Raw genomic sequence first — 26,052 nt, 5'->3', positions numbered from 1 at the left:
TAGTTCATTGTGTGCTTCTTATGCGTGCCTTGACCAGGGGCCTCCAGCCAAGTCAGTGACTCCTTTTTCAAGCTAGCGACCTTGGGCTCAAGCCAGTGACCATGAGATCATATCTGTGATGCCACGCTAACGCTGGTGAGCCTGTGCTCAAGCCCACAACCTTGGGGTTTCGAACCTGGGTCCTCAGTGTCCCAAGTTGACACTCTTATTCACTGTGCCACCACCATCAGGCCATTTTAAGTACTTAATGGAAGTCATATATATGATTACTTTATTCCTGCATCTTCTCAATTGGTTCTTCCTGGTACTTGCCCTTTTCCTTTCCTACTTGGTGAGATTTGGCTTCATATTCCAGGATCTTTTTGTCATCTATGTCCAGTTTTAGTCAACTGATAATCACTTTGTGGGGGTGAATGCCCACATGAACAGTTGTACCATTCATTAGCTTTCTCCTGTTGCATTTGTTTAATGTAGATGACATATTTCTTCCTGTAAACTTGGACTACTTTGCCATCCTTTGTAATACCCTTGCATGACCTGAACTTTATTGTATTTTCGAATGGGCATGGATCAAATATTGTACTTCTGTCTCAGCTCTTTGAAATGAGATGACATCATTTTCTTGTAAATATGGGAAGGTGCATTGAAATGACTTTTGTGGTTCTTAATCAGCTCAGAAGTCACAAAAGGAGTGAACTTCCTTTTGACTGCTGGTGCTTCTACAGTGGCTGCAAAGACTTCTTTGTTTTTAAAGTGGAATAGTTTTTTTATTATTGAGTTGTAAGATTTCTTTATATATTATATACACTTAATGATATCCTTGAAGCACAAAAGTTATTAATTTTGATGAAGTCCACTTTTTTTAACATTACTTGTGCTTTTGGAGTCATACCTAAGAAACCCTTGCCTAATCCAATGTGACAAAGATTTACCCCTATGTTTTCTATTTTTTTTAAAAAATTATTGATCTTAAAGAGAGGAGGAGAAGAGAGAAACATCAATCCGTTCCACTTATTTATGCCTTCCTTAGCTGACTCTTGTATGTGCATTGGCTGGAGATTGAACTTGCAACCTTAGTGTATCATATGACACTGTAACCAACTGAACTATCTGTTCATCACTAACCCTGTATTTTCAGAATTTAATAGTTTTTAGCTCTTAAAGCTCTTAGGCTTATGGCCCATTTTGAGTTAGTTTTTCTGTATGGTGTGAGGTAGGGATTCAAAATAATTATTTTGTTTTGCCCCAGCACCATTTGTTGATAAAAACAACACTTTACCCATTGAATTGTTTTGGTACTCTTGTTAAAAATCAGTTGACCATAGACATGTAATATTGTTTCTGGACTCTCAATTCTCTCCCATTAACTTATATATCTGTTCTTTTGCCAGTATCACACTGTCTTAATTATTTTTGCTTTGTAGTAAGTTTTGAAATCAAGAAGATATCTGCCAGTTCTATTCTTTTCAAGATTGTTTTGGTTATCTTTAAGTTCCTTGTATTTCCATATAAATTTTAGAATCTACTTATTAATTTCTATAAAAAAGCCATCTGAGATTTTAACAGTATTGTGAATCTTTTGTAATTTTTAGTATTCAAGTCTTGTACTTCTTTTGTTAAATTTATTGTTTTATAATTTTTTGTTTTTTAAGTATATTTTTAGTGAGACAGAGAGAGTCAGGAAGACAGTAAGGGAGAGAGATGAGAAGCATCAACTCATAGTTGCATCACTTTAGTTGTTCATTGATTTCTTCTCATAAGTGCCTTGGCAGGTAGAGGGTGCTCAAGCAAAGCCAGTGACCTTTGGGCTCAAGCCAGTGACCCATGGGATCATGTCAGTGATTCAGTGCTCAAGCTGGAGACCTCAGGATTTCAGACCTGGGACCTCAGTATCCCAGGTTGACCACCACTGATCCAGGCGTCCCCAAACTACGGCCCGCGGGCCGCATGCAGCCCCCTAAGGCCATTTATCCGGGCCCCCGCTGCACCTCTTTCATTGGTGGTCAGTGAAAGGAGCACTGTATGTGGCAGCCCTCCAGCGGTCTGAGGGACAGTGAACTGGCCCCCTGTGTAAAAAGTTTGGGGACCCCTGCAGTATTTTCTAGTTTTTGATTTTTTTTTAATTTAATTTTTAGGTTGTTTATTGCAAGTTTATAAAAACACCATTGATTTTTTTTGTATATTGTTCTTACTTCTTGCAGTCTTATTAAACTCATTTATTATTTGCTAGTTTTTATAACTTTTTGCATTAAATAATGAGACTTAATAATGTTTGTTTTTTAGCATGTTTAAAGCTAAGTTAGTTTTCAAATGCACTTAGGGAACTTTTTTTTTAATGTTTATTATATTGATTTTAGAGAGAGAAGGAAGAGAGGGAGAGAAAGGCAGGAACCTCTCTCTCCTGCTAAGGGAACTTTTAATAAAACAATACTTACTTCCTTTTTTTAAGTTGTAGTGATATTTCCTGTGAAATATATAATCTTATAAATAGTGTCAATAATTTCAGGATGTTTTATATGAATTTGAGGGCTGCTAAATTATAAATTAATAACATGAAAATTTGTCTTTTTCAGTACTGGCTGCCTTGAACAAACAACAAATTTTGGTAAATAACTATTGTGTTTTACAATTTTTTAAGGTGTTGATATACTTGCGGAGTACAAATTGGGACACTCGGATAGCAGCAGGCCAAGCTGTTGAAGCTATAGTGAAAAATGTACCTGAGTGGAATCCAGTGCCAAGAACCAAACAAGGTGCTTTTAAGTGGAAAAATTGTTTGCAGTAAAAACTAACTCTAGAATTTACTATACATTTTACCTTTTAGTAATTTTAATTTTAATCTGATTAAAAATTAAATTAAGCTTAATTTTCATGCTTTTAAAGATGTAGGCTTGTCAAGAAATGACATTGAATAAGGTGATTTTCAGATTATTAATTCTACATTATACTTGATCTGTGGAGGTATGGAGATTATTACTTCCTGAAGAAATTTATGTTCTGAAAACTAATATCAAATTAATACAAAATAAATATTTGAAACAGTCTTTTTGTTGTTGGTGGTGAAAGAATAGTGTGATTATTTTCTAATTTAAGCAAAATTATGCATGGATGTTTGGATGGGTATGTCTAATTTTTTTATGTGTCCTTTAGATGTCTTATAGTGGAAATTATTTTTCTGACTTCATGTAATGATATTTACAAATGAGTATATCCTTTTAAAAATGTGTAAAAGAGCACATTTTAATTTAGTGAAAATTTAATATGGTGCAACTGGGTTTCATTTTCAAGTCACTTTGATAATATCACTTTTATCATAAGTCTTTGCTTGTCTAAAATTTTTTCTTTAATTTGCTGGCACATATTATTTTGAGTGATTATGTTAATTTGTCTTTTCTCTCATCAAATGAAATATATAACCAGAATAAATTATAACTTGTTTTTAGAAAAGAACTTTTCCAGCATATTATTCCTGATTAATCTATATATAGAAATGTTAGAACTTGCACTCTTTTTTACAAAACTTACTAAATTAGTTATGCTGGCATTAAAATTTATGGCAAGGTTGCTTATCATAAGTAGAAGAGTTAAAATATTTGTAGTAGTTCTTTTTTTTTTCTTTTGTATTTTTCTGAAGTGAGAAGCGGTGAGGCAGAGAGATGGACTTCCACATGCGCTGGACTGGGATCCACCTGGCATGCCCATTAGGGGGCAGTGCTTTACCTTCTGGGGCATTGCTGCGTTGCAACTGGAGCCATTCTAGCTCCTGAGGCGGAGGCCATGGAGCCACCCTCAGCACCTGGGCCAACTTTTGCTCCAGTGGAGCCTTAGCTGTGGGAGGGGAAGAGAGAGAGAGAGAAAGACGAGGGGGAAGGGTGGATAAGCAGATGAGCGCTTCTCCTGTGTGCCCTGACTAGGAATCAAACCCGGGACTTCCCCATGCCAGGCCGACACTCTACTGCTGAGCCAGCCGGCCAGAGCCTATAGCAGTTGTTTTTTTGTTTTTTAAAATAAAATAGATTTTTATTTATTCAAAATGCTTATGTTTAAACTAACTGAAATTAAAAATGATCTCTTTGCCAATAAAGTTAGCATCTAAAACTGTTACTATAGCAGTTCTTTTTAAGTCAAGCAATTATACTTTAGTTTACAGATGAATTATATGCAAATTCCAGCTAAACAAACCAGCGAACAGTTACAATATATTTTATTTTTATTTTTATTTTTTACAGTATGTTTTAAATTTTATAATGGCATAGGCTTTTTGGGGAGGAATACAAAACATTTTGTAGCTATTTTTAGTCCTCCTCGGATATAATTTTAGCAGTTTACCCGAGGATTATTATCATTTGCTTTATATTATGAGAAGTGAGTTCTGTTGAGTAAGTAGTTGCTTTGTGTCCCAGGTATTCCTCAGGTATAGGGAGGGATGATGCTTATTAGTTTTATTTATGATATATTCTGTAATATGTTTATCTTCTAATTTAACACTATAATAAACTCACATTGTTACTGTGGTATTTTTAAACAGTTTAATGGTAAGTGGAGACAGCATAATATTTAACATACATATTTCAAAATGAGGATGGCCCTGGCCGGTTGGCTCAGCGGTAGAGCGTTGGCCCAGCATGTGGAAGTCCCAAGTTCGATTCCGGTCAGGGCCCACAGAAGAAGTGCCCATCTGCTTCTCCACCCTTCTCCTTCTTCTTTCCATCTCTCTCTTCCCCTCCTGCAACTAAGGCTCCATGGGAACAAAAGTTGGCCCGGACACTGAGGATGGCTCCATGGCCTCCGCCTTAGGCGCTAGAATGGCTCTGGTTCTAACTGAGTAATGCCCCAGATGGGCATGCCCCCTGGTGGGCGTGCCGGGTGCATCCCGCTTGGGCACATGCGGGAGTCTGTCTGAAGCGCCGCCCCCACCCCCGCCACTTCTCACTCGAAAAAATTCCAAAAAAAAAAAAAAAAAAAGAAAATGGGGGTGTATTTTTTCATAAAACATTGTGCTTTTGTAGTCAAAAACAACTATACATACACCCACTAAAATTCTGATAGTTTGTAAGTGGGAAGCTACCAACTAAATGGTTTATTTGTAAATAACTAAAATAATCATAAATAAATCCACAGTAGCTTTTTACTTCCTTTACCTTTCACTTTTCTTAAAATATAAGGTCTACCGGAAAGTTCTTTCCGTTTCTATCACAAGTTTCGACATGTAAGCACATGTTTATTTGGCGCATGTGTGCCTCTATTTTTATCACTTAATGTATACATACTGATGTAGCAAATTAACTCAAACAAAGTTGATTCATGTTAGTCTTATGTGTGAAGCGATAGTGTACCCATGGCTACTGATAAAGTTCATTTACACCATTGTATTGTATACGAATTTCAACAAGGAAGAAATGCTACAGAAGCATGTAGAAATTTATTGAAAGTGTTTGGTGAAGGTAGTTTCTGATAGGACATGCAGAAGATGGTTCAAAAAATTCGTAACAGATGATTTCGACCTTTCTGATAAACCACATTCTGGGCGACCATCTTTGATCGATGACGATGTTGTTAAGACCATGTTGGAGCAAGATCCTTTTCTGACAACATCGAAGATCGCAGAAAGGCTTAATTCAGCTCAGCAAACCATTTTGGACCATATTCGGAAGATAGGATTGGTGTGGAAATATTCAAGATGGGTGCCACATGAATTAAGTCAGAGAATTTGTATTTTGTTTTATTCCAAAAACGGACAGAACTTTCCGGTAGACCTTATATTAACCATCTACTACAAGTAATGCTATTTTCTTTCATTTTACATTTTGCTCAAATTACATATTTGATCAAATTAAATATTTTTAACCCGTATCTAGAACCTACTGCAGAAAGTGCTATGGAAGATTCATCTACTACTGATCGATTGAATTTTGACAGATTTGATATATGTAGACTGTTGCAACATGGAGCATCACTGTTGGGATCTGCTGGTGCAGAATTTGAAGTACAAGATGAAAAATCAGGTATGTAGATCTATAGAAAACTCTAGGAAATTGTATTATTATTTTTTTTTTTTTAGGTGAGAGGAGGGGAGATAGTGAGGCAGACTCCCTCATGCACCCTGACCAGGATTCACCAAGCAACCCCATCTGGGCCTGATGCCCAAGTACCAAGTTACTTTTAGCACCTGAGACTGATGCACTCCAGCGGAGCTATCCTCAGTGCCCAGGGCCACACTGAAGCCAATCGAGCCATTGGCTGTGGGAGGGGAAGAGGGAGAGACGAGGGAGGGCGGATGTTATGAAGCAGATGGTTGCTTCTCCTATGTGCCCTGACTAGGAATTGAACCTGCAACATCCATATGCCAGGCCAGTGCTGTATCCATTGAGCAACCGGTCAGGGCTAGGAAATTGTATTTAAAAGAAAAAACTCTGCCTGTGACTCTAATACGTAACCAGGATTGGAAACCCCACTTTTTTGTAACTCAGTTTTAAATGCTGGTAATTCACAGCATGTTGAACAGTGCTTATTTAAAACCCTCAAATTAGGTTCTCTTGAAATGTTCATCTGTGTTAGTCTTCGTATGTATGTGAAAAACACATCCTGATTACTATTTTGGGAGGTGGTGTGAGTTTCCTTTACATTTGTGTAAGTGATTTTTCCCAATAGGACTTGCTTTGTGTCCCGGGAACAAGAGGACTAATTTTGAGCCTAGTGTTTTTCCCTCTGGCTAGAGCAACCTTAAATTTTTAAAAATATCTTTATTGAGCCTGTCCTGTGGTGGCACAGTGGCTAGATCATTGACCTGGAGTGCTGAGGTTACCAGTTTGAAACCTTGGGCGTGCCTGGTCAAGGCACATACAAGAAGCAACCAGTGAACAACTGAAGTGAGGCAACTATGAGTTGATACTTCTCGCTCCCCCCTTCCCGCTCTCCTCTCTGTAAAATCAGTAAGTACAGTAAAAAAATAGCTTTATTGAGATATCCACATTTTATATAATTTACTCATTTAAAAACTATGTCAGTGGTTTTTAGTATATTCAGATATGTGCACTCAATCTTAGAATATTTTCATTACCTCAAGAAGAGACCCCATATTCTTTAGCTGTCACCCTTTTATCCTTCCACATCCTTTCCTCACCTTCCCAGCTCTGAGTGACTTTCTATCTATCTAGATTTGCCTATTCTGGACATTTCATATAAATTGAGTTATAAATATGTGGTCTTTTGTGACTGGCTTCTTTTAGCAGAATGTTTCCAAGGTTTATCCGTATTGTATATTCAGTACTTATTTTATTTATTTCTAAATAGGTTTTTAAATTCTTTTATTTTTTATTCAGTGAAAGGAGGGGAGGCAGAGAGACAGACTCCTACATGCACCCCAACCAGCATCCAGCCAGCAAGCCCACCAGAGGGCAATATTGCTCAGCCCATCAGGGGCATTGCTCCATTGCTCAGCAACGGAGCACTTAGCTGAGGCGAAGGCCGTGGAGCCATCCTCAGCACCCTGGGCCAACTTGCTCCAATCGAGCCATGGCTGGAGGAGGAGAAGAGAGAGAAGCGAGAGGAGGGAGGGATAGAGAAGCAGATGGTCGCTTCTGTGTGCCCTGACCAGGAATTGAACCCGGGACATCCACATGCAAGGCCAATGCTCTTCCACTGAGCCAACTGGCCAGGTTCTCTAAATAGTTTTTATTACTGTCACAGGTTATATTTGCTTTTTAATTGTGCTAGAATATAGAGAACATAAAATTTATTATCTTAACCATTTGTAAGTTTAGGTAAACTACCTACCATTCAGTAGTATTAAGTACATTCATATTGACATGCAGCCAGTCTCCAGAATTTTTTTCATTTTGCAAAACTGAAATTTTATACTCATTAAACAACAATTCCCATTTCCCCTTCTACCCCCACCCCCTGGCAACCACTATTCTGTTTTTTATCTTTATGAATTTGAATACTCTAGGTACTTCATATAAGTAGACTCATACAGTATTTATACTTTTGTGACTGGCTTCCTTCAGTTAACATAATTTTCTCAGGGTTTATCCATGTTGTAGCATGTGTCAGAATTTTTCTTTTTTAGGGCTGAATAATACTTCACTGTGTGTTTATACCAAATTTTGTTTATCCATTCATTCATCCATGGACCTGGGTTGTTTCTACCTTTGATTTATTGTGAATAATGTTGCTATGAACATGGGTATACAAATATCTGTTTGAATTCCTGCTTTTGGTACTTTTTGGGTGTTTACCTAGCAGTAGAATTACTGGATCATATGTTAATTCTATTCTTAGTATTTTTAGGAATTGTCATACTGTTTTTCATAGTGGCTATCCACACAAAAGAAGTAAAGTCATAATAATGACTTGTAGATCTTAGAAATAGCTGGAGGCTGGGCAGTACTCTGTCCCAGGTCATGAGCGAGAAGGAGATAGAAATCGAGGTAGCAGTTATCTATTACAAGGTGGTTGGGGATAAGGTCACTGATTTTTTCACAGACTCAACTATAAGTGGTTATTTTAAAAGGTGCCCCGGGAAAAACAAAGTAGGAAGTTGTGATGGGAATCCTAAGCTGAGGCCCTAAATCTAAATGTCCAGATTCTGGGTATGAGGAGGGTTGTCATACTGTAAAATGCCTAGGCAGTAACTCAGAATAGCTGGGTTTTCATCACACTTTCAACACTTGTTATTTTCTGGGGGCTTGTTTTGTTTGTTTTTATTTGCCGATAGCCATCCTAATGATTGTGAAATGGTCTTACTTCATTTTATGGTTTAATAATACTCCATTGTATGGATATCACATTTTATTTAATTCCTTGGTTGATGACATTTTTGTTTCTACCTTTTGTCTATTATCTATAATGCTGCAATAAACATTTATGTACAAGTTTTTGTTTGGACATATGTTTTCATTTCTCCTGTGTAGATACCTATGAGTAGAATTGTTGGGTCATGTGGTAACTGTGTTGTACCATTTATTGCATTACCATTCAGAGAAAATGCCAAACTCCTTTCTTTTTCAGGGTAGCCCTACTGTTTTACATTCTACCAGCAGTATATGAGGGTTCTGATTTCTACATGTTTTGATAACAGTTGTTATTAACTGACTTTGATTGTAACCATACTAGTGAGTGTGAAGGTACTGTCTTGTAGTTTTGATTTGCATTTTTCTGGTGACTAATAATACTGAATATGTGATTATTGCCTATTTGTGTATCTTCTTTGAGAATTATTCAGATCCTTTTCCCATTTTTAAGTGGAATATTGTTCTTTTATTACGAGTTGTAACATAATCTAGATACAAACTTTTTGTTTGATATTACAAAGATATCGTCCCATTTTATGGGTAGTATTTTTACTTTCATGATGGTATCCTTTGAAGTACAAAATTACTAACTTTGAAGAGGTCCAGTTTATCTTTTTCTTCTATTGCCAAATCTGAGATCACAGACCCCTATGTTTTCTTCTAAGAGGTTTGTAGCTTTAGCTCTTAGTATTAGGTATTTGATCCATTTTGAATTAATTTTTCTATGAGTTGTGAGGTTATGGGTCCAGTTTCATTCTTTTACATGTGGCTATCCTGTTGTCTCAACATCATTTGTTGAAAAGAACTGTTCTTTGCACACTAAATTATCTAGCACCCTTGTTGAAACCAGTTGATCATAGAGAGTTTTATTTCTGGATTCTCAATTTTATTCCATTGATATCTCGCGTATGCCAGTACCTCACTGTCTTGGTTACTGTTGCTTTATAATAAGTTTTAAACTCAAGAAACACGGGTCTCCAACTTTGTTCTTTTTTAGGATTGTTTGGGATATTCTGAGTCTTTTAAATTTCTGTGTGAATTTTAGGATCAGTTTTTCAATGTTTGCAAAAAAGCCAACTGGTATTTAAAGGAATTGTGTTGACTGTATATGTTTAGGAATTACTGCTGTCTTGACAATGATGCATGAACATGGAATGTTCTTTGATTTCTATCACCAATATTTTGTAGATTTCAGAATGTAAGTTTTGCTCTTGATGCCACTATAAGTAGAATTGTTCTCTTAATTTCATTTTTGGGTTGTTTTGCTTTTTTTTTTTTTTTTTTTTTTTGCGACAGAGAGAGAGGGACAGACAGGAAGGGAGACATCAGAAGCATCAAGTCTTCATTATGGCACCTTAGTTGTTCATTGATTGTTTTCTCATATGTGTCTTGAGTGGGGGGTTCCAGCAGAGCAAGTGACTCCTTGCTCAAGCCAGTGACCTTTGGGCTCAATCCAGCAGCCATGGTGTCATGTCTATGATCCCATGCTCAAGCTGGTGAGCCTGCGCTCAATCCAGCGATCTTGGGGTTTCAAATATGGGTCCTCTGCCTCCCAGTCCAACACTCAGTTCACTCTGCCACCACCTGGTCAGGCAGGTTGTTTGCTGCTTTAAATCTTTTTTTCCCTCTCTGTTTCTTTTCTTTTCTTTTTTTTTTTTTTTACAGAGACAGAGAGAGAGTCAGAGAGAGGGATAGACAGGGACAGACAGACAGGAACGGAGAGATGAGAAGCATCAATCATTAGTTTTTCGTTGCGCATTGCAACACCTTAGTTGTTCATTGATTGCTTTCTCATATATGCCTTGACCGCGGGCCTTCAGCAGACCGAGTAACCCCTTGCTGGAGCCAGTGACCTTGGGTCCAAGCTGGTGAACTTTTGCACAAACCAGATGAGCCCGCGCTCAAGCTGGCGACTTCAGGGTCTCGAACCTGGGTCCTTCTGCATCCCAGTCCAACGCTATATCCACTGCGCCACCGCCTGGTCAGACCCCCTCTCTGTTTCTTAAATTGAGTATTTGTATTGCTTTACCCATAAGTTTGCTTATACATTGTCTTATCTTTATTTAACTGTTAAGCCCATTCATTGATTTTTAAATTTCAGATATTGTATTGTTTAGTTCCAGACCTATTTTTTAAATTAGAAAAGTAGCTTTATTGGCACATATTATATAATACACTATTTCAGGTGTATGATTTTATCTATTTCTTTTTTTATAGTTTCTCTGTTGAGGTATCCTGTATTTTCATTATTGTGACAGTATCTTTTTTTACATTGAGTATTGTTAAACTTGCAGCTTAAGCTCTTGTCATCTAATTTCAATGTATCAGTTATCTCAGAGTTGGTCTCTATTAATTGTCTTTTATTTTGAGTATGGGTTACATTTTCTTGATAGTTTTTATGTCACTTATTTTTGTATTGTATCTCTCACATTGTAAATGCTATACTTGCAGGCATGATCCTGTTATATTCTTCCAAAGAGTGTTTTGGTTGGTTTGTTTTTTGTTTTCTTGTTTGTTTTAACATCAATTTAATTTGGCAAAACTCAATTTACAGACCTCTTTGCAACAGCTCAAATCTCAGATCAGGTTTTAGCTTTAGCTAGATGGTGTGGAGTCTTCCCAGTGCATGAAAACAAAGTTCAGAATTCAGCCAAGATATGGCTGAGTTTACTATGAATTTGGCTTTCTCCATTCTGGTTTTTCTCTATCTTCCAGTAGTTAGAGTGACCCCTGACTCTTTCTTCTAGTTCTACAACACGCCAGAAAGACTGGGGTTTATTTATCCAATTTTTAACCCCACATACCATGGACTGGGTCCACTGTCAGGTTAAATGCTGCAAAATTGGAAAACTCACCCATTGCCATACCTTTCCAGGTATTGACAGTCCTCCCAAGTATATGCCAACATTCATACTCTTTCCAGTGCCTTTGGGTAGTTGTTTTTTTATATTTTGGCTAGAGTTTATCATCTTTGGAGGGTTAGTCCAATAACAATTTATTATTAGCAGGACATTAATATTTTAAAGTGTTATAATTTGCCAGACTGATAGCGCAATGGATTGAGCATCAGCCTGGGATACTGAGGATCCAGACTGGAAATCCTGAGGTCACTGGCTTGAGCATAGGCTCATCCTGTTTGAGCGCAGGATGGTAGATATGACCCCACGATCTCTGGCTTGAGCTCAAAGGTCACTGGCTTAAAGCTTAACATTGCTGTCCTGAGTCCAAGGTTGCTGGCATGAGCAAGAGGTCACTGGCTTGGCTGGACCCCCAACTTATTTGAAGGAAATGTATTTCTTTTCTGTTTAAAGGTGAAGTGGATCCTAAAGAGAGGATAGCACGCCAGCGAAAACTATTACAGAAGAAACTTGGCCTTAATATGGGAGAAGCCATTGGAATGAGTACTGAAGAACTGTTCAATGATGAAGATTTGGATTATACCCCAACTTCAGCAGCCCTTGTAAACAAACAGCCTGTAGGTAAAACCTTTATTTGTTTGATTTTAAGTAATGATACAAAGGGCTTGCTTCATTTTTCTATGCAGTTGCAATTTAAAAAAAAATCCTTTCCTTAATTCTGTTTATTGCTGCTTAGTATCACCGTAATGTAATATCTTCATAAATTGGATTTCTGTTTTTCTTTTTTCTTTTTTTTTTATATATAGAGAGGGACAGATAGGGACAGACAGACAGGAAGGGAGAGATGAGAAGCATCATTTCTTTGTTGTGGCACCTTACTTATTCATTGACTGCTTTCTCATATGTGCCCTCACTGGAGGGGGTGGGGCTACAGCCAAGCGAATGACTGCATGCTCAAGCCAGCAACCATGAGGTCATGTCTCTGAGCCCACACTCAAGCCGGCAGCCTCAGGGTTCCTCATTTCCCAGTCTTGACACTCTATTCATTGCACCACTGCCTGGTCAGGCATAAATTAGATTTCTGATGACAGATTTTAAAGAGCCAGAAGTTCAATCTACCTTATAGAGGCTGGACTGTTAGATAAAAGTTGTGGTATACCTTTAGGAGACTCTTATATTGAGGGATCCTAGTTTCATCAGTTATTCTTTTCTTTGTTCTTTAGTAAAGGAAAAAAAAGTAAATGTGTAGAGTTGGACACAGTAAGAGCTTTCACAGTCAGAAATGATACTAAGATCTTTAAAGCTGTGATTCTTTCATTTATTGTAGAATGGTCAATTTCAGTTGACTCTTACTCAGTTAAGGGCAGGAAGGATTTTTAGGCTTGAGCTCAAAGCATTTCTAATTCACAACATTTATAATATCTCCCATGAATGAGAAGAGATTAAAAACAGGTAGTGAGTGCTTAAGAGGAAGGGAACTCACAGGGTAAGTTGAGTATAGGATGCTGGACCAGTCACTTCTTGATATATATAGATAGATAGATAGATAGATAGATAGATAGATAGATAGATATTTTTTTTTTTTTACAGAGAGAAAGTCAGAGATGGATAGATAGGGACAGACAGACAGGAACAGAGAGAGATAAGAAGCATCAATCATTAGTTTTTCGTTGCGACACCTTAGTTGTTCATTGATTGCTTTCTCATATGTGCCTTGACCACGTGCCTTCAGCAGACCGAGTGACCCCTTGCTCGAGCCAGCAACCTTGGGTCCAAGCTGGTGAGCTTTGCTCAAACCAGATGAGCCCGCACTCAAGCTGGTGACCTCGAGGTCTCGAACCTGGGTCTTCGGCATCCCAGTCTGATGCTCTATGCACTGCGCCACTGCCTGGTCAGGCCTGGCTATAATTATTTTTAAACATATATTTTCTAGCATATGATAGTTATCAGTTTCTGTCATTGACATTCTTTATTCTTACAATTTTTTGTGGGTATTACAGTTATTTTGAAATCTCATCTCTTCAGAGCTCTCTCTGTGGTTTAGTATAGAACATTTATGCCACATCCGTGACATAAGAAAAGTTTAGGAACACATGAACATCTTTTGGGAATTGGAAAAATAGGGAAGAAGGATGAAGAGAGTGAAATTATGGCACAGCCATACAACAGAATAACATGAAGCTGTCAAAAAAGAATTTGATCAGTACTGGCTAGGTAGCTCAGTTGGTTAGAGCATCGTCCTGATACACCAGGGTTGTAGGTTTGATCCCCAGTCAGGGCACACATAAGAATTGACCAATGAATGCATAAATAAGTGGCACAACAAATCGATGTTTCTCTTTCTCTCCCCCTCCCTCCCTTCCCTTTTCTCTAAAATAAGTAAATAAATTTTTGTAAATGTGATCAATTTGTGTATATTGAAATATATAGGCTTAGTCCTCTTGAGGCTGAGACTGTAGATATTTATTTTAACTTCTGAAGTTCGAACTCTGTTCTTTTATTCTTTTAGACTCTCCAGGCTGCTGAATTGATTGACTCAGAATTTCGCGCAGGAATGAGCAATAGACAAAAGAACAAAGCTAAAAGAATGGCTAAGTTATTTGCAAAACAGAGATCCAGGGACGCAGTGGAAACTAATGAGAAGAGGTAATAATGTTTTTCTGCTATTCATTTAAAACAATAATGCTTTATACCTTAAATCGGTGTCTGCTTGATCTCTGAAAACATTTTGCTGACATTGTCTCTGCCTGCAGAGTATCGTTTGGATTGTCTTGTTCAACTGTCAGAGTATTTGCTATTATTAGGGACTAGGACAACTTCCCAGAAAAATCCACATATGCAGATGTTTTTTCTTACTAATTATGCACTCCAAGTGAGGGCTGAAGTGCATTCCAGGCAGAGGCAACACTGTGAATGCCTTAATCATGTAATATTCAAGAAATAGAAGGGCATTATGGCTGGGATGAGTGGACGGAAACAAGAGTAATAAAGAGTGAAGTCACAGAGATGATGGTGTAGGGCCACAAGTTAAAAATACTGTATTAGTCAAGTGAGAACTATTACATTATTAAATCACCTGATTCATAGGCTGGGAGCTAAACCAAACAGCAGATACAGTAATCCAGGCTTGTTTACCTAATCCTGTTGTAGGGAAAACTCCATAGTTTTTCCTCACATTCTTAATGTGTTAATAAAAGTGGTATCTATGCATAGATTGGAGCAGCATTTCTCAAAGAGTATTTCAAAACAATCCCTTTCAGAAGCGTTTTGAAGGGCTTGTTAAAATGGAGATTGTGGAGCCCCAGTCAGCCTTACTATAACAGACTTTTTAGTGGTATTCAAGAAATGTTTGAGTAAATGATAAATTAAACACAAGAGCCTATGATAATAAATGTTTGTTGCAGATGACAGCCCTTGTTCATTCCATTCATTTAAAGCTAAAAAAATAAGTGTTTACAGTGTTTATTTAAAAGCCAGGCACAAAGGAGGAAAAATAATAAACATGCTACTTGGTATAAATTTTTGTATGGAGTTTTATTTTCTAAGTATTGAATCTTTATTGCTTGTTAACTACAGGAGTTTTTCTTAGCAGCTAATTAGAATCACATGGTAACCTGGTAATTGTTTCCACTGACTTTTATTTATATAAATACTTTTACCCAAATGTTTGAATATTGGAAATATTAGACCTTAATTTTCCAGAGTTGTGATTTATTTGTCCCACAGATATTTATTGAATATCTCCTGTGCTTGACCCTCATCATACAGTAGTAAATAAGATAAAAGATTTCTGCCTTTGTGGAGCTTATATTGTAGAGGGATAGATGAGGAACAAGATGAATAAGGAAATCATATGTTAATGATAAGAATTAAGAAGGAAAAGAGATAAAGCAAGTAAAGAACATGTGAAATGTTTTGTAGATAGAGCTTATAATTTAAATAGACAGGTTAGGGAGGGATTCACAGAGTTGACTCTTCAGTAAAGATCTGAAAGAAGTGAGGATTCTGTATTTGGAAAAGATATTCCATATACAGGAAATAGCAAATGCTGGAAGTATAAGCATGCCTTCAAAGACCATAAGGTGACCAATGTGGCTAGATTGGAAATAATTAGGGTAAAAACAATAAGGACTGAGATTAGAGGAGCTCAGATTTCTTTTTTATTTTATTTTTTAATTTAGTGACAGGAGGGGAAATAGACATAGACTCCTATATAAACCCTGACTGGGATTCACCACTGTCCCCCGTCTGGGGTTGATGCTCTGCCCATCTGGGGCCATGCTTGCAACTGAACTATTTTTAGCACCTGAGGTGGAGGCTCCACAGAGCCATCCTCAGCACCCACAGCTGACGGGCTTGAATCAGTCAAGCCATGGCTGCAGGAGGAGAGAGAGAAAAATGGGTAGGGAGAAGGAGCAGATGATCACTTCTTTTGTGTGTCCTGACTGGGAATTGAACCTGGGACTTCTACATGCCAGGTTGATGTTCTACCACTGAGCCAAGTGGCCAGGGCCAAGGGAGCCTCAGATTTCATTTGTAACTTTATGGAAAATATAGTTGGGCAAACAAATTACACTATTGAGATGGAGGGAAAATAGAAAATAATGTTGTGTATACTTTAATGGTGCTAATTTGTTACTTCCCATTAAATCTGAATAGTTTTACTTGTCTTCTCCTTTATAATATTTTGTTAGAAGATTAGCCTGAATATTTTTGGTCTTTTAGTCATAAAATAACATTTCCTCAAATTTTCTGGACACATTTTTCATTGATAAATTGTCTTAACTCTTGTTTTTCAAGAATTAGTAAGATTATGGTGTATCATCACTCAGTGTATTACTTTTCTCCTGGGTACTTTAAAAGCCTAAAAAAGTTACACTGGTCCATATTTAGGTTGTTAGACCAAGGGAGTTTAAAAATAAAACCAGAGAGGAAGAATGAAAGACTTGTTAAATTTGAGATCCAATTGGAAAGCAAGAATTCATTGACTATTTTTATACTCGTCAATAAGAGTAATAGCATATGTTTGCTCAAGAAGTTTAAGTTAAAGTTAACTTTAGTTATTTGATACATGAAATTACAAGTAAACGATATAAGCAGAATATGGCAAGACATTTGTTCAAATGATGGATTCTCTTCATTGTGTTTCACATTATCCTTATTCATGTTTTAAATGGTGACTTTTATTTTTTAGCAATGATAGCACTGATGGGGAACCAGAAGAAAAGAGACGAAAAATAGCAAATGTTGTTATTAATCAGTCTGCAAATGATTCCAAAGTCTTGATTGATAATATTCCAGATAGTTCTTCCTTAATTGAAGAGGTACTATTGAAATGCCCTAAGTTTCCTTTGAAATTGTTTATAATTTTTTCATATTAATGTATCGTAATATTTAATAATTTGTCAATTGAAAAAAATTTAAATCATTAATAAAATAATTCATTCAATAATAAAAATTTATTAATAAAAATTTATTAATTTTTATTCATTCATTAATAAAATTTTAATATTTAAAAAAATTAAAATCTATTATTATTAGACCTCCAAATAAAAATAGACCTTTTTAATTAATAGTAATTTTGTTTTTGTTTTTTTATTTAGACAAATGAATGGCCTTTGGAAAGCTTTTGTGAAGAACTTTGCAATGACCTTTTTAATCCTTCCTGGGAGGTATGATTTCTTTCCTTTTTTTATTAAGGTATTATTTTTAGTTAAATCTGTTTTACATATTTTTTTTATTTTATATTGGGGTGACATTGATTAATAAAATTATGTAGGTTTTAAGTATATAGTTCTGTAATACATCATCTGTGTATTTGTATTGTATTGTGTGTTCACCACCCCAAGGCAAGTCTCCTTTTAGCACTGTTTATTTCCCCTTTTTTACTCTCTTCTGTCCCTTTCCTTCTGGGTCTGTGAGACAAGTGGTGTTTTTTTTTTTCTTGATCCTTTTAACATTTTCACCCAGCTCCCAACAATCCACCTCTCTCACAGCTGTCAGTCTGCTCTCTGTATCTGTGAAGCCGTCTCTATTTTGTTAGTTTATTTTGTTCATTAGATTCTAAATGTGACTGAAATCATATGGTACTTGTCTTTCTCTGACTGGCTTATTTCATGAACTTAGCGTAATACTTTCCAGGTCCATCCATGCTGTCTAAAAAGTTAGATTTTCTTCTTTTTTATGGCTGTAGTACTCCACTATGTAAATGTACCACAGCTTTTTCATCTACTTATCTACTGATGAACACTTGGGCTGCTTCCACATCTTGGTTATTTTAAATAACACTGCAGTGAACATACGGGGTGCATATAATTCTTTTGAATTAGTGTTTTGGTTTCTTCAGATATATTTCCAGAAGTGGAATCCATTTAATTTTTAATTTTTATTTTTTTTATTTTTGTGAGAGTGACAACAAGGCAGAGAGAGGGACAGATAGGGACAGACAGACAGGAAGGGAGAAAGATGAAAAGCATCAATTCTTCATTGTAGCACCTTAGTTGTTCATTGATTACTTTCTCATATGTACCTTGACCAGGGCCGGGGTGGGGGCTACAGCAGAGTGAGTGACCCCTTGCTCAAGCCAGCGACCATGGGGTCATGTCTATGATCCCACGGTCAAGCCAGCGACCCCACGCTCAAGCTGATGAGCCTGTGTCAAGCCAGATAAGCCTGCGCTCAAGCCGGTGACCTTGGGGTTTCGAACCTGGGTCCTCTGCATCCCAGGCTGATGCTCTATCCCAGTGTTCCCCAAATTTTTTACACAGCTGACCAGTTCACTGTCCCTCAGACCGTTGGAGGGCTGGATTATAAAAAAAAAAGCTATGAACAAATCCCTATTCATACTGCACATATCTTATTTTAAAGTAAAAAAACAAAACGGGAACAAATACAATATTTAAAATAAAGAAAAAGTAAATTTAAATCAACAAACTGACCAGTATTTCAGTGGGAACTATGCTTCTCTCACTGACCACCAATGAAAGAGGTGCCCCTTCCGGAAGTGCGGCAGGGGCCAGATAAATGGTCTCTGGGGGACGCATGCAGCCTGCAGGCCGTAGTTTGGGGATCCCTGCTCTATCTACTGCACCACTGCCTGGTCAAATTCATTTTTAATTTTTTGAGGTAACTCTATGCTGCTTTCCTCAGTGGCTGTACCAGTCTGCATTCCCACCAAAAGTATATGACAAGGGCTCCCTTTTCTGTATATCCTTGCCAATACTTGTTTATTTATTTACTGATGAAAGCTATTATTTTTTATTTTTATAAGTGAGAGGAGCGGAGATAATGAAACAGACTTCTGCATGTGTCCTGACGGGGCAATGCCATCTCAGGCCGATGCTAGAGTACTGAGCTATTTTTAGTGCCTGAGGCTGATGCGCCTCAGCATCCAGGGCCACGCTTGAACCAATAGAGCCACTGACCGTGGGAGGGGAAGAAGGAAAGAAGTAGGGGAGAAGTAGATGGTCAGTTCTCCTGTGTGCCCTGACCAGGGATTAAACCCAGGACATCCACACGCCAGGCCTACAGTCTATATACTGAGCCACCAGCCAGGGCTGAAAGCCACTCTGACAGGTGTGAGGTGATATCACTTTGTGGGGTTCTTTTTCTCTTGTTTTTTTTTTTTTTTTTGAGAGGGTGGGGAGAGGGAAATAGATGAGAAACATCAACTCATAGTCGCAGTATTTTAGTTGTTCATTGATTACTTCTCACATATGCCTTGATGGGGAGGGTGGGGGCTCCAGCTGAGCCAGTGATCCCTTGCTCAAGCCAGTGACCTTGGGCTATAGCCAGTGACTATGGGATCATATCAGTGATCACACACTATAGCCTGTAACCTCGTGCTCAAGCTGGTGAGCCTGCACTCAAGCTGGCGACCTCTGGGTTTCAAACCTGGAACCTCAGTGTCCCAGAATGACAGTCTGTCCACTGCACCACCACTGATCAGACTCATTGTGTTTTTAATTTGCATTTCTCTGATGATCAGTGATGTTGAGCATCATTTCATAAGTCCATTGACCATCTGTATGTCCTTTTAGGAAGTGTCTATTCAGGTCTTTTGACCATTTTATAATTGGATTTTTTGAGAGAGTATAGAGTTTATAACTTCTTTATAAATTTTGGATATTAAGCCCTTATCACGTATCATTGGCGAAGATGTTCTCCCATGCGGTGTATTGTCTTTTCATTTTGTTGGTCTCCTTTGCTGTGTGAAAACTTGAGTTTGATGTAGTCCCATTTGTTTATTTTTTTATTTTGTTTTCGTTGCCTGAGTAGATATGTCAGGAAAAATATTTTCATGAGAAATGTTCAAGATTTTATTGCCTATGTTTTCTTCTAGGACTTTTATGGTTTTGAGTCTGGCATTTAAGTCTTTAATCCATTTTGAGTTTATTTTGGTATATGGTATAAGAAGGTGGTCTGGTTTCATTTTTTTACATGTATCTGTCCAATTTTCCCTACACTGTTTATTTAATAGATTATCTTTATTCTATTGTATGGTTTTGCTTCCTTTGTTACATATTAATTGACCATAAAGGCATGGGTTTATTTCTGGGCTCTCTATTCTCTTCCATTGATTTGTATTTCTGCATTATGTTAGTACAATGCTATTTTGATTACTATGGGCCTAGTAGTATAGTTTGATATCAGGTAGCATGATTCTTTCAACTTTATTCTTTCTCAGGATTGCTGTGGCTATTCAGGGTCTTTTGTGGTTCCATATAAATTTTGGAATATTTGTCCTTGTTCTTTGAAATACACCATTGGTATGTTGATAGGAATTGCATTGAATCTATAGGTTGCTTTGCATAGTATGGACATTTGTTTTTCTTCTTTTTCCAAGTGAGAGGAGGGGAGATAGCAACACAGACTCCCACATGCACCCCAGCCGGGATCCACTTGGCAACCCCCTTCTGGGGATGATGCTCTGCCCATCTTGGGCCATGCTTGCAACTGAGCTATTTTTAGCACCTGAGGCAGAGGCTCCACGGAGCCATCCTCAGCACCTGGGACCAACATGCTTGAATCAATCGAGCCATGGCTGAAGGAGGAGAAGAGAAAATGAGAGAGAATGGGGAAAGAGAGGGGTGGAGAAGCTGATGGTTGCTTCTTCTGTGTGCCCTGACCGGAAATCGAACCTGGGACATCTACACACTAGGCTGATGTTCTACTACTGAACCAACCAGCCAGGGCCAGTGTGGACATTTTAATGATGTTAATTCTTCCTACTCATGAATACAGTATATGCTTCCACTTATTTGTATCTTCTTCAGGTTCTTTCTTCAGTGTCTTATAATTTTCCAAGTATAGATCTTTTACATCCTTGGTTGAATTTATTCTTAAGTATTTTATTGTATTGTATTTATTATTTTATTATTATTATTTTTGCAAGAGAGATAAGACAGGAAGAAAGAGAGATGAGAAGTACCAGTTTCTGGTTGCAGCACTTTAGTTGTTCATTGATTGCTTCTCATATGTGCCTTGACCAGAAGCTCCAGCTGAGCCAGGGACCCCTTGCTCAAGCCAGCAACTATGGGGTCATGTCTGTGATCCCATGCTCAAGGTGATGAGCTTGTGCTCAATCCAGTGACCTTGGAGTTTTGAACCTGAGTCCTCAGTGGCCCAGGTTGATACTCTATCCCATGTGTCCCCAAACTACGGCCCGTGGGCCGCATGCGGCCTCCTGAGGCCGTTTATCCGGCCCCCCACTGCACTTCCAGAAGGGGCACCTCTTTCATTGGTGGTCAGTGAGAGGAGCACTGTATCTGGCGGCCCTCCAACGGTCTGAGGGACAGTGAACTGGCCCCCTGTGTAAAAAGTTTGGGGACCCCTGCATCCACTGCATCACCGCCTGGACAGGCTATTTTATATTTTTTATGGAGTTGGAAATGGTATTGTTTTCTTAGTTTTTCTTTCTGATAGTTCATTATTGGTGTATAAAAATAAAACTGACTTCTGGATATTTATTTTATATCCTGCTACTTTACTAAATTCATTTATCAGTTGTAGTTATTTTTGTGGAATCATTAAGGTCTCTGTGTACAGTATCATGTCATCTGAGAATAATGACCTTTTACATCCTCCTTTCAATTTGGCTGTCTTTTATTTCTTCTTCTTATTGCTGTGGCTAGGACTTCCATTTCTATGTTGAATGAGAGTGGTAAAAGCAGACATTCCTGTCTTGTTCCTGATCTTAAGGGAGATTTTAGTTTCTACCCTTGAGTATGATGTTGGCTATGGGATTGTCATATATGGCCTTTACTATGTTGAGGTATGATTCCTCTATTCCCATTTTGCTGAGAGGTTTTTATCATAAATGGGTGCTGAATTTTATCAGATGCTTTTTCAACATTAATATGGTCACGTACCTTTTAGCCTTTGTGTATGTGGTGTATCGTGTTTATTGATTTGTGGATATTTCACCCACCTTGTATCTCTGGAATAAATCTCACTTGATCATGGCATAGGATCTTTTTAATGTATCGTTGGATCCAGTTTGCTAATTTTGTAGAGGATTTTAGCGTCTGTGTTTATCGGAGATATTATAACCTGTCATTTTCTTTCTTTGTAGTGTCTTTATCTGGTTTTAGAATTAGGATAATGCTGGGCTTGTAAAATTTGCTTGGAAGTCTTCCCTCTTGAATATTTTGAAATAGTTTGAGGATAGGTGTTAGTTCTTCTTTGGACATTTGGTAAAATTCACCTGTCACACCATCCATTTTTTTGTTGTTGGGAGTTTTTTAATTACTGCTTCAATTTTGTTAGCTGTAATCTGCCTATTCAGATTTTCTGATTCTTCCTGATTCAGTTTTGGAAGATTGTATGTTTTTAGGAATTTATCCCTTTTTCTCCAGATTGTCCAATTTGTTGCCACATAGTTCATAATATTTTCTTACAGTCTTTTCTACTTCTTTGGTGTCAGTTGTTACTTTTTCATTTCTGATTTTATTTATTTGGATCTTCTCTCTTTTTTCTTGAATCTTAAGATAAAAGGTTTTTTGAAATTGTTTATCTTTTAAAGAACCAGCTCTTGGTTTAATTGATTTTTTATATATATATTTTTTAGACTTTATTTTATTTATTTCTGCTTTGATCTTTATTGTTTCATTTCTTCTACTCACTTTGGGTTTTGTTTGCTATTCTTTTTCTAGTTTCTTTAAGTGTAAAGTTAAATTGCTTGAGATTTTTCTTTTTTCTTGACATAGGTCTGTGATGCTATGAATTTTTTTCTTAGGACTGCTTTCATTGTGTCCTACAGATTTTGGGTTGTGTTCTTGTTTTCATTTGTTTCAAGGTATTTTTTATTTCTTCTTTGATCTCATTGTTAACCCATTTATTGTTTAGTAACATGTTATTTAGCCTCCATGTCTTTGTGTGTTTTTCAGTTTTTTTTTCCTTGTGTTTGATTTCTACATTCATACCATTATGTCAGAGAAGAGACTTGATATGATTTCAGTCTTCTTAAATTTATTGAGACTTGTTTTGTGTCCTAACATGTGGTCTATCCTAGAAAACATCCTATGTGCTCTTGAAAAGAATGTATGTTCTGCTCCTTTGGGGTGAAATGTTCTGAAGATAATCAATGCAATCCATATGATCTAGTGTGCCATTTAAGGCCGTTGTTGCCTTGTTGATTTTCTGTCTGGAAAATCTATTTATTGAAGTCACAAAGGTGTTAAAATCCTCTAATATGACTGTATTACTGTTGATCTCTCACTTTATATTCTTCAAGATTTGCATTTTATACAATTAAGTGCTCATATGTTGGTGCATAAATGTTTACAAGGGTTATAGTCTTTTGCTGGATTGCTTCCTTAATCATTATGTATTGTCCTTCTTTGTCTCTTATATAACCTTTGTTTTAAAGTCTATCTTGTCAGCTATAAGTATTGCTGCCCCAGTTTCTTTTGCATTTCCATTTGTATGAAATATCTTTTTCCATCCCTTTACTTTTAGTCTCTGTATATGTCTTGTTTTCTTATCCATTCAGATACTCTATGTCTTTTGATTGGAGTCTTTAAGCCATCTACATATAAAGTGATTATTGATAGGTATGCATTTATTACCATTTTATTCTTTTAACTCTCTTGCTCTGCTTTTCATTTTCTTCTTAAGACCCTTTAACATTTCTTGTAATACTAGTTTGGTGGTAAAGTAGTCTTGATTGTAGTTCCTTGCTTTTCATCATTTTGAATATATCATGCCAGTGCCTTCTGGCTTACAAAGTTTCTGTTGAGAAATCAGCTTGATAGTTCTTTGGGAGCTCCCTTGTAGGTAACTAACTGCTTTACTTTTGCTGCTTTTAAGACTCTCTTTTTGTCGTTAACCTTTGCCATTTTAATTATGATGTGTCTTGGTGTGGGCCGCTTTAGGTTCATCTTGTTTGGAACTCTCTGTGCTTCCTGGAACTGTGTATCTTTTCCTTTACCAGGTTAGGGAAGTTTTCAGTTGTTATTTCTTCAAATAGATTTTTTATCTTTTCCCCCTCTCTTCTTCTGGTACCCCACTGATATGGATGTTGTTATGCTTTATGTTGTCCCAAAGGTCCCTTACACTATCCTCATTTTCTAAATTTTTTTCTTTTGGCTACTCTGATTATGTGTTTCTGCTACATTTTCCTCCAAGTCACTGATTCGATCCTCTGCTTCATCCAACCTACTGTTTATTTTCCCCAGTGTATTCTTTACTTTATATAGTGTATTTTTCATTTCTGACTGGTTCTTTTTATGGTTTCCATGTCCTTTTTTCATGCTTTTATAGTTCTAAGTTCCTTGAACATCCTATGACCATTTAAAAAAATTATATCTGATATAGATATAATTTGCTTGTCTCCATTTCATTTATCTCTTTTTCAGGAATTTTCTCTTGTTCTTTTATTTGGGACCTGTTCTTTTGTCTCATTTTTGACTGCCTCTTTGTGTTTGTTTCTATGTGTTAGGTCAGTCTACTATGATTCCCAGTCTTGGCAGGCTGGCCTTATGTAGTAGATGTCCTGTGGGATTTATTGGCACAGTCCCCTTGATCACCAGAGCTGGGTGCTTCAGGACTGACCTCTGGGGGTACCCCTGCAGCTGAGATATTTCTCTGGAATTTCAGCTGTAGCCCATGGGAACGTGGCCAGCTCTTTTCATGTCTCTGCCCTTCCTACCAGTCTCACTCTCTACAGTTTCTCTCAGCTTTATTTTTTTTGTTAAAGAAAGAAACCATGTCAAGCACAACCTGTTTGTCATGGTTCTTGTTCTTCCCTTGTGTCCTTCTTGGGACCACTGCTTAAGGCATGTAGTATTACTAGGTAGAAAACTGTAGACTGATTTTTACCTTTCATATCCTTTTTGTTTTATTTCTCTAATGACTTGTTTGTTTCCTTTTACTATAATACAAAGATTTGTATTTCTAAGACAGTACAAAGTACCTTTGGAAGTGGACAATTTTGACTAAGAGCAGTAGTTTCCACACCAGCTTTTTAACCTCAGAAATATTTCTTCAAAGAAAATCTTGAACAGGTCCCAATATGTGAAAGAGATGAAAGTGAAGTCCCTCTGGTTGAGGTTGATAGTTGGTGGTCTCAAACCACTCTGTTTCACTTAGGTTGGCCTCTGGGCAATTTAAAAAACACTTATTTGGAGTACATTTCAGCATCCTTTCTGCTCCGTGATGTACTTCTGTTTGAAACTTCAGCTCACATGGGTCTTGAATAAGTGGATGCAGTGTCAGTTGCCTGTTTTCCTTACTTCTAAATGACACTTCAGAAGGCCACAGGTCTGTGGTGAAACATTACTCATGAAATACTTTATTTGACTTGTATTTCTTTTACACTTCACTGGTAGCTTTAGGACTTAGTTTTGATACATGTATTTCTAAAATACTGATATTGGGGTTATAAAGAACAATATATGATACTTTCTTTTTTAGTGTGGATAATGCTGAGTGCAACTAGAGGGTAGAGGAAGAATAGCCAAGTGGATAATATATATTGAGAGGATTTTAGAATAGCTTTTTACTTAGCTTGATATAAAAAACATTCCACATAACCAAAATTGTAAAATTTATATATGTAATTCTCCTGAGTTAATAGAAGAAAAGGACATTCTTGTGAAATGCCACTTAATTTAATATAATTTTTTAAAAATCTAACATTCTCTGTTCAAATTAAAGAAAAGATAAACTCAGTTTCTTCAGCACTTAACCTCTGGCATTTGCTTCTTGGTTCTTTTTAGGTTCGACATGGTGCAGGCACTGGACTTAGGGAAATCCTCAAAGCTCATGGGAAAAGTGGTGGTAAAATGGGAGATAGCACTTTAGAAGAGGTAAGTGTTGTAACACAATAATTATTATCAAGTTTCAGTATCTGGCTCATTTTCCAAGTTAGAAAATTAACAAAGCATGTGCCGTGAAGT

The 26,052-nt window shown here is 37.1% G+C and overlaps 1 protein-coding gene and 1 pseudogene across 2 annotated transcripts in view; one reads left to right on the top strand and one right to left on the bottom strand.

The window, feature by feature from the left end:
• Positions 1 to 26,052, top strand: part of BTAF1 (B-TFIID TATA-box binding protein associated factor 1) — a 113,311-nt gene that overhangs the window by 20,753 nt on the left and 66,506 nt on the right. Inside the window, exons 3-9 of one of the 2 annotated variants that reach the window (XM_066354727.1) lie at positions 2,639 to 2,753; positions 5,859 to 6,005; positions 12,107 to 12,270; positions 14,163 to 14,299; positions 16,848 to 16,977; positions 17,257 to 17,325; positions 25,873 to 25,962. In XM_066354727.1, coding sequence (XP_066210824.1) covers positions 2,639 to 2,753; positions 5,859 to 6,005; positions 12,107 to 12,270; positions 14,163 to 14,299; positions 16,848 to 16,977; positions 17,257 to 17,325; positions 25,873 to 25,962 — 852 coding nt within the window. Of the gene's footprint in view, positions 1 to 2,638; positions 2,754 to 5,858; positions 6,006 to 12,106; positions 12,275 to 14,162; positions 14,300 to 16,847; positions 16,978 to 17,256; positions 17,326 to 25,872; positions 25,963 to 26,052 lie in introns of those variants that run through there. The other variant, XM_066354728.1, reaches the window with a different exon arrangement.
• Positions 272 to 1,283, bottom strand: LOC136384898 (large ribosomal subunit protein uL24 pseudogene; annotated as a pseudogene).

The sequence above is a fragment of the Saccopteryx leptura genome, chromosome 13, assembly GCF_036850995.1.
Source record: "Saccopteryx leptura isolate mSacLep1 chromosome 13, mSacLep1_pri_phased_curated, whole genome shotgun sequence".
NCBI classification, from domain to species: domain Eukaryota; kingdom Metazoa; phylum Chordata; class Mammalia; order Chiroptera; family Emballonuridae; genus Saccopteryx; species Saccopteryx leptura.
This window is presented reverse-complemented; position numbering and strand designations above follow the sequence as displayed.